Here is a 23853-nt window from a genome sequence, read left to right on the forward strand (position 1 = left end):
CATATAAGAGTCTAATCTTTTCCAACAGCAACATTAAGAAACAGACATCAAAGTATAAAATATAAAAATATCTGGCTAATCCTTTTGCCCCCACCAATCCTCTAAAGAAAAGAAAAGAAAAGAAAAAAGAGAAGAGAGGAGAGGAGAGAAAGAAGAGGAGAGGAGAGAAAGAGGAGAAGAGAGGAGAGGAGAGAAAAAAGAGAAGAGAGGAGAGGAGAGAAAGAAGAGGAGAGGAGAGAAAGAGGAGAAGAGAGGAGAGGAGAAGAGAGGAGAGGAGAGAAAAAAGAGAAGAGAGGAGAGGAGAGAGAAAAAGGAAGGAAGGAAACCAAGCTGCTCCAATCCCGGACATAGCATCAACCCAGACAAATTATGCTACATTAGATGTGTTCCCTGACTTGATTGTCAGTAGCGTGGCCAGGTCCACATCGCCAAAAAAGAGGACATGGATAATGATAAGGACTCTAGCAATGCTAAGGGTGGAGTGGTAAAATACTGAGGGCAGACCTAACTTGAATCTGATGGGAGGGGGAGTGAGTAAAGTAACTGTAGAACCTGTTTCTACTGGTCTGAACTGGCTCAAAGCTACAGGTTTGTGTATACCCACTGGGACTGGGTTGTTTCATTGACATGTTATATATCTGTTTCTAGCTATATAAGACTTGTTGCAAACGCACCACGCTGTCTCCTGTTCTTGGTCTACTGAGACAAGACACCTTCTTTGCAAAGAATTAATCTGGTTTGACTCTTGCTACTGGTTGCCTGCTTAACTGACTTTCCTCCACTGGTAACGAACCTGATACCAGTCTGGCTAGTCGACGAGACCCCACGTGGGGTAGTCTTCCAGGTTCCATGGCAATGTAAAGGGGGAACATTTTTTCGGGATGGTCCCAGTTGCAGGGGAGTAACAGCAGGAGAGAGGGCATGCCCTCAACTCCTGCTGTAGGCTTCCAGTGGTGGGCCACTGTGCGAAACAGGATGCTGGACTAGATGGGCCTTGGGCCCGATCCAGCAGGGCTGTTCTTATGTTCTTATAGGAAGGCTGTTATAGGTGCCCTGAGTGACCACCCAGTGGCACACCCCTAAAATTGGCCCTAGGGTGGCCATATGTCCCCTCTATTATAGAGGGGACATATGGCCACCCTAGGGCCAATTTTAGGGGTGTGCCACCGGGTGGTCACTCAGGGCACCTACCTGAAGAGGGCACCAAGATGAGCTTGCTGGCTCACTGTTTGTTGAGAGTACTGTCTGCAGTGAGCTGAAAGGAAGAAGGCACAACTAGGAAAGAGCTTCCTCTGTCTAATCTATCTTATGGTGCATGAGAGAGAAGGGTAGGTTGGGAAAAGGAAGGAAAGAAAGACCTAGAGAGAGGGAAGATGGCTGATGAAGAAGCTGCAAGAGGTCTTTGGGAGACTTCAGTGGGATCCCAGAGCTAGAAGAGGGGAGCACCACCCACAAAGCAACGAATTACTGAGAGGCAGCTTTGGGCCATGTTTCATAATGCTGAGAAAGTCTGGGGACAGGAGTAGGGTATCTTGCCCAGTTTTGCAATCCCATACATGCCAGATGATTTAGCAACACAAACTAATTAGAGGGGATGCTAAAGGAACTCATTACCCCGGGTGCTAATTTTCTGAAGGCCAGCCCTGCTTGGGTTCAAATCCCACCTGGTTCCAAATCTCTTGTTGAAAATGCAAATTTCTACACAAGCTCACATTTTGCAAGCTTTGGTTTCTTCAGAAATTTGCATTTTCAAGGGAGAATAAAACAAATGCAGATTCTATGAAAATTAAGCAGGGGTTCTCTGTTTGGCCACCTTAAGTGGCACAGTGGGGAAATGACTTGACTTAGCAAGCCAGAGGTTGCCGGTTCAAATCCCCACTGGTAAGTTTCCCAGACTATGGGAAACACCTATATCGGGCAGCAGAGATATAGGAAGATGCTGGAAGGCATCATCTCATACTGCATGGGAGGAGGTAATGGTAAGCCCCTCCTGTATTCTACCAAAGAAAATCACAGGGCTCTGTGGGCGCCAGGAGTCGAAATCGACTTGATGGCACACTTTACCTTTTATCTTTTCTCTGTTTTTTATCCAGGTCCTCCTGAACACTAAACCGTACTCAGGAGCCACTGTGCAAGAGCTTGAAAGGGCAGATTTTTCAAGCTTCAGGAAGGTTTCTTCCGCATCACAAAGGGCATCAAGGAGTAATGAAAACCATATTTTGAAAGTTTTACAACAGTGAAAACCGAAAAGAAATAAAATGGAGAGTTTCAACTCAGCTTGAAATTCCATGCCACATAGATGCTGCATTTGCATAGCAACCTCTTATGCGTGAAGATCACACGCGCGCACACACATGCACACACACACACACAGTCTGCTACTGATCTGCAGGCACATGGCAGATTTCATAAGATGGAAAGGGTCCTACCTTGAGAAACAGGGCCCCCTTAGAAGCCAAGGAGTCTGTTCCTTTTCCATTGGGATAACAGTGATAGGCAGCATCCATAACTGGATAGCGACTGGCAAAAAGCAGGCCACTGTTTACAAACTTAAAGGTACAGCAGCCGTGGCAGCTGTAGACCCCCACGTCATACAGAATGTATTCAAAATAATGGTGGAGCTGCCCTTTCAACTTCTCTGCCGCTCTTTTGTCAAACACTTCCTGCAAGCACAGGAAGTCCAAGTTGGCAGGGAAGAAAGCAGAGATCTCGTGGTCAAAGGGCTCGTCCGTGTTCTTCTTCTTCCTCACGGAGGTCTTCTTCATGAGTGAGGCCTTGTACAAGAGCTTGCTGTTGACAGTGCTTTGGTCCACTGGGCCGTCTCCGGTACGCACCTTCACCAGGGACTCTCGGGAGGCAGTGTAACTATCCAGACTCCCAGAATCCCCTTCCTTTTGCTTATGGTTGGGTGTTTGCCCTTTCAAGCTCTCCGCTTCAGATTCTGGGGAACGGTCTGCAGGACCCCTGTTATTTGCCTGGCCACCTGTGCCGTCGGCTTCTGGGTCTGAAATGTGCCCATTGTCTTCTCCGGCGATGCGCACGATGCACGTGTTCCCATCTTCTCCCTCGTTGGCCTCCCCTCCAGATTTGGCGTCCTTGCCCTCCTCACTGTTGTTGGAGCCAGAGTTATCCCCTTTGTACTCCATGGATGTCGTCCTCTTGATGCCCGGATTGACAGCACGGTTATTGCTATCTCCACCCTGAGGGGAGACCAGGCTGCTGAAGCTAGCTGCGCTGATGGATGTGTTGGTGGGAGAATCTATGTAGATCTTGATCTGGGGCCTGCTTGCCCCATTCCGGATCCGTCGGCCAATTTCCTTCGCCCGCGCCTGCGTATTGAAGACATTGTTGAACCTCGCCAAGGAGTCAGGGAGCAGGCAAACATTGGCACTGCCAAAGCAAAAGCTCTTCCCATTGCTGGTGGTCTTCCACTCTGTGAGCAGCGTACTTCCACTGATCTGGCTTTTGTCCTGCAGCCTGGAATAGCTATACGGCCGTCTAACAGACTGGAGAGGGGACCATAATAGGAAACCGATCAGGGCGAAAGGAAGTGAGACCACCAGCAGGGCTAAGTAGATGGGAGTGGTGATGAAGACGCACAGAGCGTGGAAGTAGCATGGGTCATCGGCCCGTTGGCGTTTCTCGTAGGTGGTAGGCACAAAAGAGGCGATGAGCCTGTCTCCGAGCCAATAGCATGGGAAGATTAAGCTCCAGGAGAAAGAATGCAGTGCTGACAGAAAGCCGTTGGGAAATGGGGAAGTGTATAAAACCATTGCAACTCCGTTAGGACACCCCCTTCAGGACCTTCTACATGGTGTCACCACCGACAACCATCCATCAGAACATTCATTGGCAGACAAAATGTGGGGTGGGGTCTCCTGGTAAAGCTGTGTCTCCCAGACTGCAAGGAGCAGTTATCACCTTAGCAGCACCATCTCATTTTGTTATAGTCAGGAGGAAGGGAGGCAAGAGTCCTTTTTGGCTGTTGGTGCCTAGATGCTCCCAAGGGTATCATTGCTCCCCGCAAAGAGCCATGTCAGTCTAGCCGAGCGTGGCAAGGACAATCACCTGCAAAGACAAAATGAAGGAGGACAAGAGTCACAATTAGAGATCTACTTACTACTGGATATTAGTAGGTCAGAGATCTACTACACGGATATTACAATGAACACGACAAATATCTACATACTGCTTTTCAACAAAAACTCCCAAAGCAGTTCACATAGAAACAAACAAACAAACAAAATGGTTCCCTGTCCCCAAAGGGCTCACAATCTAAAAAAGAAACATAAGAAAGACACCAGCAACAGCCACTGGAGGGATGCTGTACTGGGGATAGGATAGGGCCAGTTGCTCTCCCCCTGCTAAATAAAGGGAATCGCCACTTTAAAAGGGGGCCTCTTGCTCATTTAGAAACAAGGGAGGGATAATAATATTCTTAATATTTATTTATTTGTTTGTTTGTTTGTTTATTTATTTTTATTTTTATTTTTTTAGCTGGCTTATTTACCACCCAAACTTCTGTCTCTGGGTGACATAAAAACAATTAAAACCAATATAAAAGGTTAAAACAGTTTGACAATTTAAAAACAGCATAAAATTAAAACCTACAAATTTAAAAAAAGCTGAAAAAGCTTGGGTGAAGAGATGGGTCTTCAAATGTTTTTTAAAAAAATAGTTAGAGATGAGGAGGATCGTATCTCAGCAGGGAGTGCATTCCACAATCTCGGGGCAGCAATCGAAAAGGCCCGTCTCTGTGTAGCCACCAAATGAGTTGGTGGCAACTGGAGACGGACCTCCTCAAGTGACCTCAATGGGCGGTGGGGCACATAGCAAAGAAGACGTCCTCTTTAATACCCAGGGCCTAAGCCGTTTAGGGCTTTATAACTAGTACTTTGTATTTTGCCTGGAAAAACCAGGGAGAGGTGTGGATCCAGAGAAGTACTCCCAGACTGAGAACCTGTTCATTTTGCGGAAGTGTGACCCCATCCAGAACAGGTAGGTCAAAATCGTCTCTGGAGTTCTGACCCCACACAATAAGTACCTCTGTCTTATTAAGAATAACGCACCTCCTTCTTTCCTCTAATAATTTGATTCAGCTATGTCTTGAGGGGAAACGACCTTCTTATCTGCAGCCTTTCCAGCTGAAACTTCATATTAGTTTGTTATTTTTTTATTTTTCTATTGCCCACTGTTCTAAGATCACAGGGCAGTTAACAGCAAGAGAAAAACAATCATAAAATTTCAACAAGAACAAACTGAAAATAAAGCAAGCACAGCTACACAGTACATCCTAAACAAGAGAGCTGAAGGTCACTCATTGGCCGAAAGCCTGAATAAAAGGTGCATTTCCTCTGAAAGGCTGGGAGAGAAGGATCTCAACCGTGAACGAGTTCCACAGCCAGGCGCGGGGCAATCACTGAGAAGGCCCTGCTCTGCATGCTACTGTTATGCTGGATAGCCATGTTAGCATATTTGTGTTTTCCAGGATGTTTTAAATATATAGTATTAGTCAGTCCGGTTTAGCTCTCTGCTCCACAAACATCAGGATCAGAGAGGGGAGTTATATCTACATGAAAGCAGTCAATTATATGTCTGATTCAGAGTAACAATAAAATAATGGAAAGTGTCTATGCGACAACTGGATTTCTATTAAGGGAGGAATGGAATGCTGACAGATTCCTCTAAGTTAGGATTTCTGTATAGAGTCATGAAAAAATTAAGTTACAATTTAGGCAAATCCAAACGCAGAGTTAGGTTGCTTTTCAGCACCACAGGTGACTCTTCCATTCCAGTTTGTAAGGTATGCATGCTCTTGAAAATTATTTCCACCCCCTTGTAATCAATTCTCTTATGATGCTTCATACTTCTCCTGTGTTTTATGTTCTGCATATGCCGTACTAGAAGCTACATAAGGGAACTCGTATTTTTACAGAAGCCTTTTCTCGAGTTAATACATATTTTTAATTGGGAGCATGATACCCTATTGAATACAAACACACACAGATAAGGGATTTTGTTTCCTCGGCTGGCTGAATAGCTTACAGCTGGACTAAATGCTAAGGGTCAGAAAAGCTCCCATGAGGCAACCCATGGCGCAGAGAACTATCAGAAACAGAGAGGGATATGTTGCTAAAGCTCATCCCATCCATCTATACATAAGCTTCTTCCCACAGGAGCAAAGGAGGTTCCCTGAAAAGGAGTCAGACCCTTGGCCCATCTAGCTCAGCATTCTCTACTACACTGACTGGCAGCATCTCCCCCAGGTTTCAGGCAGGACACTCTCCCAGCCCTACCTGGAGATGCTGCCAGGGACCTTCTGCATGCAAAGCAGATGCTCTACCACTGAGCTACAGCCCCATCCTCCTTCCAAGCACACTGGTGATCATCTCTACATAGAAACATAGGAAGGTGCCTTCTAACAAACCGGACCATTGGTTCATCTAAGACTGATAGCAGTTTTCCAGTGTTTCGAGCAGGACTCATTCCCAGCCTTATCTGGAGATGCTGCAAAGGATGGAACCTGGGACCTTCTGCGCACAAGCACTGAGCTATGCCTCACCTCCTAAGGGGAATAACTCACAGCAGACAGAGCTCACAGACAGAGCTCTGAACAGCTTGGGTCCGGGCTACCTTAGAGAGCACCTTCTTCGGTATGATCCCCATCTCTCGTTGAGGTCATCTGGAGAGGTCCATCTCCAGTTACCGCCGGAAGGTCTGGTGGCGACTCGGAACCAGGCCTTTTCTGTAGCTGATCCTGGCCTATGGATTGCACTCCCGGCAGATATCCGCAGTTCAGGCTCGCTGTCGGCTTTTAAGAAAGCCTTAAAAACTTATTTGTTTGGCCTGGCCTTCCAAGGCTTGTAAAGTGTTGTTGTTTTCTAAAAGTATTTTCATCAGATTTAAATGGTTGTTAACTGTTTTTGAATTGTTTTTATATTGTTTTTAGCACTGTGTTTTGAATTGTGTGCTTTTATGTCTTTTAAAAAGTTGCTGTACCCAGAGCCTCTGGGTGGGGTGGTTTATAAATGTAATGAATGTAATAAATGTAATTTAAACAAACAAACAAACAAACAAAAATAAATAAATTCACCCATCCAAATGCAAATCCAGGTGGATACTGCTTAGCAATGGGGAAATTCCTGCTCACCACCACAAGACCAGCTCTCTTCCCCTTATGCAGTCAGGGGGCACAGGTAGAGAGAGGTTGCCTCTCATTTGGGGTAGAGGAAGCACTTGGCATGGAAGTGGGTTCTGGTTCAGTCCCCTGCACCTCCTGTTACAGAAGGACCTCGGTAGGAATGTTCAGAACATTCCAACGTCAAAACGTTTCGACTCAAAACGGACCGTTTTGAGTGTTTCAAGCTCTAAACAGAACACTCTTTAAATAAAGGGCCTGTTTATAAGGGATTTAGAGGTGAGCAGAAGCATGTAAAGATGCAGATGCTGCCCACTGCTTTTGATGGGAGCAGGTCCAGAGTTCTTAAAACGCTTGTGCCTACAGCAGATTAAAAAAACGGACCGCATTAGCAGGTGGTGGTGGGGAATTTTGTAACCTCTCTCTCTCTGCTTGAAACGCTGCAGTTTATTATCTCAGCTCCATCTGCGTCTGAGCGAACACGGCTTGCCAGTTATCTGCAGGTAGCTGCGAGATGGTATTCTGTGTGCAGCATTTTATCACTTAAGCTAATCAGCCTCAGAATGACAAATAAATCTACTGATGGAATAAGAAAGAAACGGCAGGGTGGGCAGGCACACCATAGTCCCAGATCAGAGAAAATGGTCAGGTGACTGGAAGCAAGCACCGAAGAAGTGGGCTCTCTCTGTCATCCAAATGCGGACATGAGAACAAGGGGGGGGGGAGCGGAACCGCGGGCCCATTGGACCCGCAATTCCATGTGACGTGCGAATGTGGCTGGAGTGTGAGTGCAAAAACATAGTAGGAGGCAATGGCAGTGACAGTCAGCTAGCACCCCGTGCGGGAGAACAGCTTTTCCTCCTATTTCATTCAGTAGCTGGGTACGGCTGCTGTGTAGAACAAAGACCTCCTACCCAGCAGTAGGCTAGCTGACGATCACTGCCGATGCCTCCTATTTTGTGTTTACCTGCATACAATTATAGAAAGGGAGTGTGCACAGGTCACGCACTTGGGTAGGATGCCTGTCCTACCCAATTACTGCTCATGTGAACTAGCCTACTGTCTAGTACACACTGGCGGTGCATGCAGCAGCCACTGGTAGAGAGTGCTGTAGCACGCTGAACTGCAGCGTGGGAAGCCCATCTCTAAACGTGATCCCATGTTAGAAAAAAGTCTCTGCTCAGTCTTGCTGTGCTATAGTTTTCTGATTGCAGGGATTTCTGTTGTATTGGGTTTTGTTGTTGTTTTCACATCGCTTGATAGATTTGTCTCCAACAAATTGCTACATTTTATTCAGTCTGATTTTTAGCTTTCTTCGGGAAACACAGTTGTTCAATAATAACAAAGAGTACAAGGCAAGGCTTCCCAGACGTGGGTCCCCAGATGCTCTTGGACTAGAACTCCCATCACTCCCAGCCACAATGGCCTTGGGAACTGTAGTCTACCTGGGGACCCAAGCTTGAGAATTGCCAATATAGGGCATTGGTTTTATGAATCGGAGACCATGTTCTCTGCATTACGATGCAACTGCACTTCTGCCTGTTTCCAGAAGACATCTTTGATGTGTGATTCATGCTGCCGTTTCTGCTTCACGCAGGCAGACTCCTAATGATAGGATTTTTCTACCCAACTCTGGCCTGCTCCCGTTTGCCGATCGTGTGTTAGGGGAAAAAAAACAAGATAGGAGGTGGGGAGCTTGATCGTCAGTCCAGCCCAGGTGAGTAGGACAATTTTCCTGCCTACTTCAGTCTGAAGCTAGGGGTGGAAACTGGGTAGGGGGTGCTCATCTGACCCAGGTCGGGCTTGACAGACAATCATGCTCCTCGCCTCCTAGATGTTCTTATCTAACATACGATGAGCAAATGTTAGTGCCCACAGCTCCCAAATTAGGGTAGGAGGTGTCTCCTGTCCTAAATCTGATCTTGTGAAGTGCCCTATTATCTCTCAGCCTTGTGGGCTTGTTGTGAGGATATGTTGACCTGGGAGGCACGTACACTTCCCTGGGGGATGTGTAGAATAACACTGCACTAGGTGAGGCTCAGAACGACAGTGGTCTTTCATTTCCCAAAAACATTTAGAAAGATTCAGTAATGAAACTGCAGGCCCGTATCCACCCATCAAGGGAACTGAAGTCCTGACCAATGCTGTAATTATCCGGGACAGTGGAATAGCCATGAAGATCTCTTGCCAAACAGCTGGGTACTTATAATGTCTTTTAGAAATCCCTGTCTAATTGTGTAATTCAGAAGGCTCTAATCTGTCGCTGTCTGGAGTTAATAACATGCAATTCTTTAGGGCATGGAAACACCAAGTAAAGAAGGGACTCACATCACTTGCAGAAAGATGGCATGCCTTTCGGGGCTGGGCAACACTTGTTGTAAGAGGGTTAGGTTCACATTTAATAGCTGGGTTCTCTTTTTAAAAGTAGCCACATCAGTCAAACTGTAGCCACAGAGACAGGTCCCATTCAGAGGTCCTTAAATAAACCGTCGAGTGAAACCTTTAAAATTACAACTTATAGTGAGCCGAGCCATCCCAAACTGTTTGATTTGAGACTACAGTTTTGGTTTCCAAACTGGGTGGCTTGGCGGGGCATGAGAAGCCACGGCAGAAGGCGCCTTCCTGCTCTTTTGATCTGCCCCTCGCGCAATCAGGGCTGCCATTTCAGATTTCTCCAGAATCGGGTCAGGGGTGAGGAGATATCACTGAGAAGGGGACAAGATTCTCAGGAAAGGAACAGGCAAGCAGGGGTGCAGATCCCCCGCAAGTAATTGAGAAGCACCCCCTCCCATTTCCCAATAATAAAACTTCATACTGTGTCGGAGGAGGCAATGGTCAAGCACTCCTGTATTCTGCCAAAGAAAACCACAGGGCTCTGTGGGCGCCAGGAGTCGACACTGACTCAACGGCACACTTTACCTTTACCTTAGGGAGACAAGCTACTACAGTCACTGGCTCGCATTCACACTAAATTACTCACACTTAGTCTTATTGAAATTAATAGGGCAAGTTTACTTGTCCTATGAATTTCAATGGGAGTACTTAGTGCTAATTTTTTGAAGCTTGTCAATCAGACTGAGGGGCGGGGCATGCAGAGCTTCAGCATGTAGCCAGCCAATCAGGAGCAGACCTCTGTCCCCTTCTGCACTGGACACATCACTGAGGATGTCCTCAAGCCAGCAATCCTCCGATGGGGAACAAATAATGTTGCAGCGTGAGCAGGCAGGAGGGCTCCGGGCACCTCCTGAGAGCCCTTCAAGTACACTTAATGGCACTAGTTCCCCCCCAATGGGAAGCCTTGGATGAATCCTTGTGACTATCAGATATCAATCTCCCACAATCTTGGGGCAGATTTTTAAGTATATAAAAGAATTCAAGCGGCAAACAGTTTTCAGCAGAGAACCATAACAGCACTTGGCGGGGGTGCGGGGAGCATAGCAGGCAATGCACTTGAAGCAGAGTAGAGGACCCATAATTCACATTTGAGAAGCAAAGCTGCTATGGGGAAGGAGAGCTCCCTCAGCAGCACTCCCACCTCCCCTCTCCTGTTCCCACATATGCCTGTAACGCAGCCTTAGAGTCTCATGATATGTCAAAGGGCTGGCTGTCATTTGCAATTATTTTTAAAATAAAATACTTTTGGTGCAAAGAGCCCAGGCAAAATGAACCTCTGCTTTTCTGGGAAGAAAAGAGGGTCAAGAACGGCGTCGACTGATGTTCAATCAGGGACTGAATTCAGAGCGAGGTTCAGCCCAAGATAATCAGCAGCACACTTCGGGAGTGACGACTGGTTTACTTTGGCTCCTGGAACATGCAATTCAAGCTTATGGTGGCTTGGGTCAGGCTTGCCTTTAAATTTAGTCTCCTTTTCAAATGAATGCTTATCCTTACTTGAAACCAATTGAAAACGTGTGTGTGTGTGTGTGTGTGTGTGTGTGTAAAAAGCCATGTTGAAGAAAGGTATTTCCACTCAATGTTTCAGATTTCTCCTTATTTAGTTTATTTTGGCGATTCCACTTTTTCCAGCATCAGCTCCCAAAGTTAGAAGAGACCATCCCCGCTGGAACTTTCCCAAATGGTAATTAAACACAGCTTTAGGCTGGGAGCAGGGGAGTTCATATGAGGGGGCTATTTACAGTGATGTCAGGAGGGCAACAGAAGATGCTATTCATATAGCCGATGGCATTATTCAGCTGTGCTCCTGACGATTCGCAGTTACTAAACATTATAATGGTAAAGTGTGGCACACACATCTGTAAAAAGCAGCACTTTAGTGCCGTGCTCAAAAACAGTTTAACTCTAAAGCTGCCAGTCTGGGATTGCTGCTGGAGGGAGATATTTTTGGTCTTCACCCAAACGTGCAGAGGCGTATCTAGGGAAAATAGCGCCTAGGGCAAACACTGAAATTGCGCCCCCTGTCCAAGCATCTGACACCCATCTTTCAGATCACTTTACCATAATATCAGCTGAAAAATACAAGTCAGGCTCGTTAATCTTTTAATATTTCAAAAACTATTTTAGCAGTGGACTTAGCCAGACCCAAAAATGCTGGAAAACTACAAATTTCAGTATGCTGGGGCTCATGAAATACCCAAATACTATGTGGAGGTGTACTTGGAAAACTAAACAGAAGTGCCTGTCTAATTCTCTACTATGTATTGTAGCATCACCATTACATAAGTTTTAAAAATCAATGGAGAATTTGACTTTTCCCAGATACTCTGTAAATAATTAAAGGATATGCAGAGTAAACTGTGTCACTGCTTGGAATATATTCTAGTCTTTCAGAAAGACAGTTAAAATGAGAGAAAGAGAGCAAGAAACTCCCAGTGGGCCTTAATATTAAGGATTTCACACTGATTCAAAGACAAATTCACCATTAATAGCCATATTAGCAAGACATCACATTTAACTCACTTATCACAAGAAGCAAAGTAAGAGCAAATGAATACAATCCTAGCTCATAAGCATCAGCTCAGTATTCACAAGCCCTGATTCTCTGTACATAGTGCCAATCTGAATATGTGTACAGTGACTTATATTATATATTATTATTTTTTTACCTGTTGCCCCTTCGGGGGGCTTCCTAAAGGCTGGGGGGTTTGCAAAGGTCCCTCCTCCCCCCACTGGCCTCTAGGGCCTCGCAGGGACCATTTGAGCATGTGCAGTGGCCATTTTTAAAAATCTTTTTTTTTTTAATGGCCACTGAAAACAAAATGGCCACCGTGCATGCTCAAATGGCCTCTGCAAGGCCTGGCATGACCTAGGGCCTCACAGAGGCCATTTGAGCATGCATGGCGGCCATTTTGTTTTTGGCAGCCATTTTTAAAAAAAAATTTTTTTACAAAATGGTGCCCCCCTTCAAGTGGCGCCCAGGGCACGTGCCCTGCCTGCCCTACCCCTAGATACGCCCCTGCAAACGTGAACATCTGAAGCTGCCTGATCCCAAGATGGACCATTGGTCCATCTAGCTTAGTGTCATCTATACTGATCAGTAACTGCCCACCAGGGTTTATGACAGGAGAGTGCCTTTTCCTGCCCTGCCGGAGATCCTGCTGGGGATTTGAACCTGGGACCTTCTGCATGCAGAACATGGGCTGGGCAACGGAGCTATAGTCCCTCACTGATAGGAAATTTGATTTAAATACCCCCTCCCCAAGTCCTGCTCCTGATCACACCCTCTGACTGGTATTTCAAGTTGTTAGAAAAACACATGAGGACCTCACTACTTGCTAGTTTAAAAGTGATATTTAACCTAACAAGTACTGAGGTCCCTGGCTTTAAATACATTTTGGAACTGCCTTCTTTTCTACTCCTTCGTCCCTGCTGCTCCCTGGCCAATGGGGACAAAGTTGCCCTGACAATCCAATGATTTGAATAATAACCAGCCAACCAGGAGAAAGGAGACCGCTAGCCAATCATAAGGCAGTTGTAGAAAACCAATCAGTAGGGCCTAAAAAGAATGTAAACACACACAAAATGTTGGCTGCCGCTCAAACCATCGAACCGGTCCAGTTAGAACCAGGTTCAGTTCGGTTCAAGCTCATACGGGACCCTCTTTTCAGGGCTTGATCTGGTTCTAGCTCAAACCGCTTGAACTGGCACAGTTTGAGTCAAATCCAGTTTGAAAAGAACCACTTTTGCATACCCCTAGTTCTTCGTCCTTATATTTGTGCAGTTATATGCAAGTATGCTAGAAAGGAGATGCATTCTGTTGTGCACTCAGAAATTCAATTTCTAGAGCAGGGCTTCTCAAGCTTGGGTCCCCAAATGCTGGACTACAACTCTCATCATTCCTACAATGGCCAAAGGACGATGGGATTTCTAAGTCCCCTGCTAATTGAGCAAAGGAACACCTTTTTAAAGGGGTGATTCTCTTTATTTAGCAGGGGGAGAGCAACTGGCCCTATCCATCCCCAGCACAGCATCCCTCCAGTGGGATTTGTTGTTGTCGTCATCTCCAACATCTGGGCACCCAAGTTTGAGAAGCCCTGTTCTTGAGCATTTGGGGAAGGAGCTGAAGTTTGAAACACGACAATGCTAGCAGCTCACTCTACCAACACTTTATAAAGGAATCCCCAAAAGGCAAATGTGGGGAAAGTCATAGGAACCTAGGACCTTGCTTCCTACTGAGTCAGACTATTGGTGCATCTAACTCAGCCTTGTCTGCACTGACTGGCAGCCGTTCTCCAACGATTTAGGCAGTAGTCTCTCCCAGCCCTACCTGGAGTTGCTGCCAGTGAGTGAATCTGGGACCTTCTGCATGCAAAGCAGTTTCTCTACCACTGAGCTATGGCCCCATCCCCGAAGAAGCAAGAGTGTTATCCAAGACTTCAGTCTCGGTGTCTGCCACTGGGTTTGGGCCTTTAAGGATGAAGTGAAACAGTCCCCAGCTCTGCCCAAATATGCCACTCTGGTATCTGTAAGCTACCAGCGGGCAAGAGTCCTGCTGTAAACAAGCTGTCAACTTAATTGGGCTATGCTCTTAAAATTTATTTCAAACGTGGATCCATAAGTTGCCTCACATGCTTGGCCAGGGACAACAGCCGTTAGGTTCCTCTCTGCAGGAAAATCCCCGAATAGTCCACTCATCCTTTGTTTAAGGGAACAGAGCCAGAAGGACTGTGCCACATGTTCAGCCTTTAATGAATTGAGAGAATCACGGTCTGGATCTATTCGAACACACTGAAGGCACAGGGGACATTTCAAATGCAAACGCTTGCTGCCTGAGCGATGTGGTTAGGAAAAGAAATACACATAAATCTCTCCAGGCCAGCCCAGTGGTTCCTTAGATTTCGACCTCATGGAGCTGAATTCGAAGTCTTGAAGCCAACGCAGCACATTGCCTTGAGGAAGCAGCTTTCGCTCAGGGCCACTCTGAGCATGATGCGTTCCCCACAGGAAGGTCAAGTGTCATTGCCACAGTGGGTCTTGAACCTGGAAGATGTCTGGTATGTATACGTGTGTGGATGGGGGGCAGAAGATCCAGCCTCTGCACCACCATCAGGCAGGGTCAGTCTGAGGGCTTTTGTTACCCAAGGTGAAGGGGGTGAGGGTGCCATAGGATCCTATGGGGGTTTGGGGGAAAGATTAATTTTTTAAAAAAAAAAAATTGTCCGCATCCCTCCTCCGCCTCCCGAGCCAATGGGGTCACAGTTGCCCATGACAACCCTTGGTTTGCATGATAACAAGCCAACCACGACGCAAGTAGATTGCAAGCCGATCAGAAGCCAGTGCCAGAAAAACAATCAGCAAGGGGGGGAAACAGGCCTCCGAACTGGCACTCGAAACGCTGAACCGTTCCGAGTTGAAATGGGCAATTTGAAACAGTTTTGAATTTGAAACACCCTTCATTTAAAGGGTGTTTTGTTTCGAGCTCGTGACACTCGGAATGGCCCGTTTCGAGCCGAAACGTCGTGACTTCGGAGCCGAAACACTGTGACAGTGACACATTTTGCATATCCCTACTATCTTTCCTAGAAGTTTCAGCCCGCCTCTTCCCTGCTGGTGTTCCAGCCTTACGGCTCACACAACACTCAGCAGCACTCTCTCTCGCAGAACTCTTCTCTACCACAACCCTCCTCCTCCTGGCTGTTCAGCCCTCCCTTTTATCCGGTTCCAAAGCGATACATTAACCCATCCACATGTTCCTTCCCTCAGACAGCCAGAACCTCCTGCCTCTGCCTGGAGACAACCGATCATAACTCTTTGTAACTTTCCTTCCAAAACTCTGCTGCAGACCACTTTTATCTCAAACCTGCCTGTTAGAGGTTGCTCCCTTTTAACCCCTGCAGAGCCTGGGAGGGACACGGAAGAAACTGAAGAAAAGCAAGCCGTAAAACATAATGGGGAGGAGTGATTCCTTCACAGCGGGGCCGTAGAGGAAATCTGCATTCGCTGATTAAAAAGATAACTGCATAAAAACACTCCAGCTAAAACTGCACTCCTTTCAAGCACATGTATATCAATTTCTTCCCAGTGTGCCAAATTGTAGATGTTTCCATTAGCAGCCTAATGCAACAGAAGCCGCAGTAAAAGAAACAATCTTCACATATAGGATCAGGAGGAGGACGGAATTCCTCAAGGGACCACCCCATGTCTGGGGGGGAAAGGTTACATGTGAATCATCCTTTCTTCTATTCTGATTACAAAGGAGAAAAATACTCTGTATCTGGTGCCTGAAGAAGATGAAGAGAAAAGGGAGAAGGGAGCAGAGTTGGTCTAGGGAGGAGAACTAGTCTTATGGTAGTGAGCATGAATAATCCCCTTTGCTAAGCAGGGTCTACCTTGGTTTGCATTTGGAAAGGAGACTAAATGTGTGCAATGAAACCCGATTTGGCTTGAATTGAATTGAGCCGGCTCAAACTCAAGCCTGGCTCAAGTTGAGCCGGCTCGTCCACCCCTAATATATAAGTTGTGCTGTTGAGTCGGTGTTGACTCCTGGTGACCACAGAGCCATGTGGTTTTCTTTGGTAGAGTATAGGAGGGGTTGACCATTGCTATCTCCCGCGCAGTATGAGATTATGCCTTTCAGCAACTTCCTTTATTGCTGCTGCCCAATATAGGTGTTTCCTATAGTCTGGGAAACATACCACTGAGGATTTGAACCAGCAACCTCTTGCTCCCTAGGCAAGTTGCTTCCACGCTGCACCATTAGGTGGCTCAATATATAGGATTATATGTGTGTGTGTGTTCTGTTACAGTGGATCATGATGAAAAGCAAACATTTACATATGCACATATAACTACTGGTTGGTTATTGGGCAGCACCTGGAAAAAACCACCTCCACTCGCTCACTGACCTTGCTAAATATTTGAAAAGTGGAGCACTCCTGTCTCCCAATCCTTATTTGGCGTGAAGGAATAGTAGCACTCGCATGTGGATCTGTGGATGTGACGCTCTGTTTATAGAGGAGAAACTGGAAAGGGCTGTGTTTGCAAAACACCTTGCGGTCTGGCTTAGCCTCTTGCTTCATCAGAGCTGCTGGAACTCAGTTTATATCTAAATAAATCTCAACTTGGCGGGCAGCTTGTTTAACAGATCTCCGTTTGCTTTGGTTGTCTCAGCAAACGGCAGCGAACGAGGGGTGCGGGGAGCTGTCTGCAGCCTTCCTTTAAAGTTCCCGAGACCATCATTATGTTCTCCAAAACTCCCTGACTCTGTGTGGGGCAGAGGGGCAGTCACCCAGAGCCCCACATTTAAAGGGTCCCACGCTGCAGTACAGGCAACAGTATAAGTTGCCTTATACCCAACAGACCAGTGATCTTCATTGTCTTTCAAGTGGGGACCATTCTGGCCAAAAATGTTCAAGGTGGGAGCCATCTCCACACAGAACTGTACTTTTCTCAGTGCCAGGGGGACCTTTTCAGCTCTAGGAGGAAAGGAGCTCTGAAGAGCTCTAGGAGGAAAGTGTTGGGAAGGGCTTGTTGTATTCTATCCAGTTATCTTTTTATGTTTTGTTGCTGAGACGTTTGTCCCAGTGAGGATTCCTGTAGAGAGGGTGCATGTGTGTGGGGTGGGGTGGAGTCTGAAAGGAAAAGGGAGGGAAAGGAGAAAGAGAAAATGGAGTTGTTTCTGAATAAACTCTTCATTACATCTGCATAAGATTACTTCGTGTGCATGAGGGAAACCGCTATAAAACAGGGCTAGCCTTCCCAGCACTCTGTGCATGCCTTCCAAGATGGTGCATGGGGTCACGAGGGCTCCATTTTCCTTCAAAGGAAGCCCCCACTGCCTGGTGGGAATGGTCACCTCCGCATGGTGCCAGGAGGACTGTGCAGAATATTCAGCATCATCGGGACCTTCACACAGGCCCAGTCAACAATTAGCCAGGGAGTCAGACTTAGGCGTGAGGGACTTACAAACTTAGCTCAGTATTGCCTACAAGGGGTGTGCACAAAACCGGCTGGCCTGGTTCGGTTCAAGTCCGAACCGGACCCAAATTGGAATAGTTCGATTCTTCACCCCCTCGAACTCCCCTCCCCTATTCAGTTCAGTTCTGGGGGTCACGATCTTTAAAAATAATAAAAGTTGTTGTTGTTGTTGTTGTTGTTGATAATAATAATAATAATAATAATAATAATAATAAAAATAAAAAATCTGCCACATAATACCCCAGATATAACTGTAGTCGAGAAGAAAGAAAAACAAGTCAAAATAACCGACATAGCAATACCAGGGGATAGCAGACTAGAAGAAAAAGAAATAGAAAAAATCACCAAATACAAAGATCTACAAATTGAAATGGAAAGGCTGTGGCAGAAGAAGACCAAAATAATCCCAGTGGTCATTGGCGCCCTGGGTGCAGTCCCAAAAGACCTTGAAGAGCACCTCCACACCAGAGGGGCCACAGAAATCACCATCAGCCAATTACAAAAAGCAACTTTACTGGGAACAGCCTATATTCTGCGACGATATCTATAACAACAGCAACAACATTGACAATAAAATTCAGCCATCCCAGGTCCTTGGGAAGGACTCGATGTCTGGATAAAACAAACTAGTCAATAACACCTGTCTGACTGTGTAAATACATAATAATACAAAAACAGGTTTTTATGTTTCTATTTTATATATTTTAAATCAGACTTGTTTTATGTTTTTAGCTTAATATTTTTAATTGTTCATTTTTTAATGTATGTTTTCTAACTTTTCTAAACCGCCTTGGGATTGTTTTTAATGAAAGGCAGTGTATCAATTTAACAATAAATAAACAACAACAACAACAAAATTCAGCCATCCCAGGTCCTTGGGAAAGACTCGATGTCTGGATAAAACAAACCAGTCAATGACACCTGTCTGACTGTGCAAACTAGAAATAATAATAATAGATCGTGAGCCTACCCAAACAGCCAGGGGGGTTCGGTCTGATACTGAACCGAATTGCTGGTGGGGGGGAGCTCAGTTAGATATCGGACCATCCAACCGAACAGGTTCGATGTTGAACCTGTTTGATGTTGAACCTGTTTGCGCATCCCTATTGCCTACACTGACTCTCCACATCACATTAAAAGCATGTTCTGGCACTGGGGTGGCTTCTGGAAGTCATATGAACAAAAGAAGCTGCCACCCTGAGTCAGACCCTTGGTCCATCCCACACAGTATTATCTGCAGTGACTGGCAGTGGCTGTCCAAGGTTTCAGGCAGGTGTCTCTCCCAGTGAACCTGGGAGCATCTGCATGCAAAGCAGATGAATAGAGATTATCATGGGCCCCCTCTGAACAAGAATGGTTCTATTTTTTTAGCAAAGCAGAAGCAATCCAGCATTGACACCCTCCATAGTTCTACCCTGATCAGTGGAAAGCTGTCACCCCTTGATGTCAAGCACCGAAGTGTTAAACGAGTTGTAGAAGAAGGTATGAAGCATAATGGGGAGTCTAACGAGCTTAATTATCAATAGATTCCAGAGTACAAGGGGATTTCTACTTAGAATCTTACAAGGAATTGTACCTGGATGCACCCAATAAGATGATGACAAAGATGGAGTCGAAGGAGAAGCCTTCAAGGTTACCTTATAATTAACACATTTCACACCATGGCAAAGCTGAGGAGAGCTCATTAAATTTTGCTATTGTGAATCTTGAAGACCTACTTTCATTTTTTGTCGGGGGTGAAATAGTCTTATGGTCACTTTCCCCTATAATTCTTTTTGTGATAAAGCGTTCTTGTGAAAATGCCCTTGTTTGTTTATTTTCCTTGGAGGCCTCCAGGAGAACCTTAAAGAAGACCCATCTTTTTATTTATTAGTTATTTGATTTTTATACCACCTTTCCAAAATGGCTCAGGGCAGTTTAGCCAGACTTTTAATGATATCTAGTTTAAATTTTAATTTTAATCAGGTTTAAATGGTTTTTAAAAAAATTTAACTGTTTTATTGTGGTTTATTTTAATTTTAATGTAAACCGCCCTGAGGCACTTTAGAAAGGGTGGTAATTAATTAATGCATAATTAATTAATACATAAATAAATACCCCTGCTAACTTGGCAAAGAGGCACCTTTTAACGTGGTGATTCTCTTTATTCAGCAGGGAGAGAGTAACTGGCCCTATCCACCCCCAGCACAGGACCTCCAGTGACTGTTGCTGGTGTCTGTCTTATGTTTCTTTTAGACTGTGAGCCCTTTGGGGACAGGGATCCATCTTATTTATTTGTTATTTCTCTGCGTAAACCACCCTGAGCCATTTTTGAGAAGGGTGGTATAGAAATCAAATAAATAAAATAAATAAATATCCTGATACATAAACCAGGGGTTCCCAACCTTGAGTCCCTGGATGTTGTTGGACTAGCATTGGTTTTTGTTTGTTTGTTTAATTTGACATATTTTCAAATTAAAACTTACTTCAAAATCCCCATCATTCTGCCATGGAATGTGGTGATGGCCACCAGCTTGGATGGCTTTAAGCAGGGCTTAGACAAATTCATGGAGGGCAGGTCTATTCGTGGCCACTAGTCCTGATGGCTCTAGGCTACCTCCATGTTCAGAGGAAGGTTGTCTCTGAATATCAGTTGTAGGGGAGCAATGGCAGAGAGACATCACACCTTCATCTCCTGGTTGTGCGGCTTCTCAGAGGCATCCAGTGGGCCCCTATGGGAAACAGGGTGCTGGACTAGATAGGCCTTGGGCTCAATCTAGCAAGGCTCTTCTGATGTTCTTATGAATTTAGGTCCAACAACATGTGAGGGCCGAGACTGGGAATCCTGGATACTAACCACTAAGGCAAAGAATCTGTTCCTATCTTCCAAAAGGCATAAGACCAGTTCAGAATTGCACCCATGAATTGCTGCAACTTGTGTGATGGGGAGCTTCTTAGGAGAGGGATGCACCTCTCTCCTATGAGTAGATACTTGTTTCCACATGCTCTCAGCCCTATTTCCCATCTGGATTTTAGAGTTCTGAAGGATGCAATCTTGTTCCCAAAGAGTTATCGTTGCATTGGGAACTCTCCATTCTTCTGTGTTCCTTTCCAAGTTTGGTACGAACCAGGTTGCATGAGCCACCCCTCAGTTCTTCCACGCCTTTTCCTCACACTACTGACACACAAGTGCATAAAGTACTTGCTCCATTGCTCTTGCTGTGCAAACACAATGCTTGTGCAAGTGGACCAAGAATCCAAGAGACTGCACAACCCTGAGCATCTGTGTGGCTACACAACCTTCTTGAACATGCACAGCTTTGTTAGTTGCTCCAGTGCAGCATTTATCTGGACGTCAGCCTCTGGCCTCATTCGCACGTAACATGAAACCGAGAGTGAACGGGCCTCTGGTTTCAAAAACTGCACATCCGAAAGAGGGCACTGCAATTTCGTTTCCCTCCCCGGACAGAGATTGGTACCATCAGTCTGTAGTGAGGTTTGCTGCATGGGGTCCCACAGTGCCAGCGTTACATCTGAATGCTAGCATTGCAGTCTGGTTGCTTTGTAACCAGAGTTGAAAGAGGAAGTTCCTCACTTGCTCCAGCTGCGAGAGGTTGCCGGGTCTGTCCTTGAGGAAAGAAGACATTGTAGGCAGCCCGTTCTCCCTCCTCTCTGCAGTCAGCAAGGCTGCGGAGAGGGAGCTCTCCACGATATCCGAATTTGGAGAGCGTGGGAGCAGAACCACGGGTCCATTGGAGCCACCTGTTCCACGTTACATCCAAAGGCGGCCACTGTTTGGAACAGGGCTGCCCAACTCCGGCCCTCCAGTTGATGTTGGTCCACAGCTCATCTCTTCCCTAGCTATTGTTCACTGTGTCTGGGAATGATGGGAGGTGTGGTCCTTCAACAGTTGGAGGGCCAAAGCTGTGGAGCTCTGGTTAAGAACACGGTGGGCTGGGGGAAGTGTGGGGTCTAATTTGCCTAGGAAAATTATGTGCAACCAACAATGTCGTAGGGCTTAAATGCATCCTTCCATGAGCAGACTTCAATTAAATCACACAGCCCACTGAGTAATTCTTCAGGGGCTGCAACTCCAGTCAAGTCTCCATAGCAACCCCTACCCACCCCATCAGCTCTGGCATCAGCAGGGTGTGATAAAACACCAGGATGCAGAAAGTTTGCATGGGGTGAGACCGGAGCAACAGCCTTAATATCTCTCCTTCAGCAATTTAGCTGCTGATTATCTCACACAGCAGAATTCAGATTAAAATCTTTCTCACACGGATGGCTCTCCATCGCTCATTTGGAAGGCCGGAGCAACAGAGAGCTTTATGGGGATGCCACAGAGGTGGGAGAGCTTGAATGCCAATCCATTTCGTAACGTCCTCTTCCCCACTCATATTTATACAAGCATCCCTCTGGGGCCCATAGGAAGACCTGACATCATAAACGAAAGGAGGAAGGAGGCAGATGTGGAAATGCAGGCTAATGGCCTTTATTGCTGGTTGTAAATTGTGAAATGAAGTGTCGGGTCCAAAGCTTTAATACGACAAGCTGCACAACCGTCACTCATTCATTTATTACTAAGCACCTCTGACTATTTTGCCTTTAAACCACGCAAAACACCTATTGTCCAGAATCCTCCTCCCCTTGGCCTCGTGCAGAGGGGAGGGTGTTTGTCCCAGCCCGGCCCTGCACGAGGCCCAAGAAGCAGGCCGATTGGCCCTTCGGGTCTGGGGGCAGGGTTTCGGCCGATCCCCGCCCCGGCCTCCTCAGTTCGGGCCAAGCGTTCCCCTCCCTCCCTTCCCTGGTGCAGAGCGGGTCTAGCGACTGGTCGCCCTCGGGGGCCAAGTAGGAATTTTTTGCTCCTAACGCATTGGCCACTGTTGGGGTTTTTTCCCCCCGCCTACTCCGTTCTGTGTCCCGGGCGTTTAGATAGATTTAGGCCAGTCACAATGGCAGTAGCAGTGCGGGCGGGGTGGTAATTTGAGGGATAGAACATCGGTGAGCACCCTTGGATATTTAAGAGGTGGATTGGTCAATCGCTCCTTTGTGGTCTGTGCGGCACGGGGAGAATGGATTGCCATGAAACCGGCTTCAGGACTTCACCAACCTTTGGGCTGAGCGGTCCGGGGTGGGTGAAGACCTTGAAGTGTCCAGATCCTCTCTTACCAAAGGGGGGGGGGGTTGGCTTTGAAGGAATTGGGCAGGGTATACCTGCCTGTTTCCCGAGCTAGGGTGTGTCGCCCAGTAGGGCGCTGGGTAGGACGTCAGCACTGTTTTTCTCAGGGTGATTAATCACCTTGTGTTCCAGTCCACCATGTCTTGTCCAGTTAATAAAGTTGTGGCCCTTTCACCCATATCAAGTCTATGTGTCTTCTTGGGCTGGGGTCTGGGGACAATATAATACACAGTAAAAGGACAGAGCTGCTTCTTTTATTGCACAAACAAAGGGTCTGGGATATAGCACTGGGATCTGGGAGACTTCTATTTATTTATTTATTTTAATTTAGCATGTTTATATACCACTCCAAACTATGGGGGGGTGGGGTGTTACAGTACCATAAATTCTAATGTTCTACTGTTGTGAAACTCAAGTAAGAAGCAGGTGCTATTTCTCTTCGTTCTTTTACGGGTCCCTTTTTTAAAAAGTATGTCCAAGGGACACTTGTGAGCTGAGGAATTCTGGTAAAATCTTGGTGAAATTTGCCCAGATGGTTAAATATATACCCTTCCAGATTTCACAGATGAAAATAAGAAAATGACAAACCCCCCCCCTAATAAACACAGGAAGGAACAAGCAGGACTATATCCACTGGGCATACCCCATGATCAGGCCATCGCTCAGTGGAAGAGCATCTGTCTGCATGCAGAAGGACCCAGGTTCACTCCCTGGCAGCATCTCCAGGTAGACCTGGGAAGAACCCCTGCCTGAAACCTTGGAGAGCTGCTGCCAGTTGGAGCAGACAATCGTCTGCCTTGGTATAAGAGAGATTCCTCTGTTCCTATGATGTCAGTGCACCTTCTGACCATGCCCCAATGGCAATCATGTGCAGCTTTCATTAGAACCCTATTCACCCATTGTATTCAATGCACATACCATAGGAGAGGAGAGCTGGTCTAGTGGTAGCAAGCATGACTTGTCTCTTTAGCTAAGCAGGGTCTGCCCTGGTTGCATATGAAAGGGAGACTAGAAATGCAAGCACTGCAAGATCCCATAGGGGACAGAGCCGCTCTGGGAAGAGCAGAAGGTTCCAAGTTCCCTCCCTGGCAGCATCTCCAAGATAGGGCGGAGGGAGATTCCTGCCTGCAACCTTGGAGAAGCCGCTGCCAATCAGTGTAGACAATACTGAGCTAGATGG

General features: G+C 46.3%; 1 protein-coding gene across 2 annotated transcripts in view; it reads right to left on the minus strand.

Moving 5' to 3' along the window:
- Positions 1 to 23853, minus strand: part of SMPD3 (sphingomyelin phosphodiesterase 3) — a 176587-nt gene that overhangs the window by 55675 nt on the left and 97059 nt on the right. For both annotated transcript variants that reach the window (XM_053270919.1, XM_053270920.1), the window contains one exon: positions 2430 to 4068. In XM_053270919.1, coding sequence (XP_053126894.1) covers positions 2430 to 3773 — 1344 coding nt within the window. In that variant the 5' untranslated portion in view covers positions 3774 to 4068. The remainder of the gene's footprint in view (positions 1 to 2429; positions 4069 to 23853) is intronic.

This window comes from Hemicordylus capensis, chromosome 9 (assembly GCF_027244095.1).
Source record: "Hemicordylus capensis ecotype Gifberg chromosome 9, rHemCap1.1.pri, whole genome shotgun sequence".
NCBI classification, from domain to species: domain Eukaryota; kingdom Metazoa; phylum Chordata; class Lepidosauria; order Squamata; family Cordylidae; genus Hemicordylus; species Hemicordylus capensis.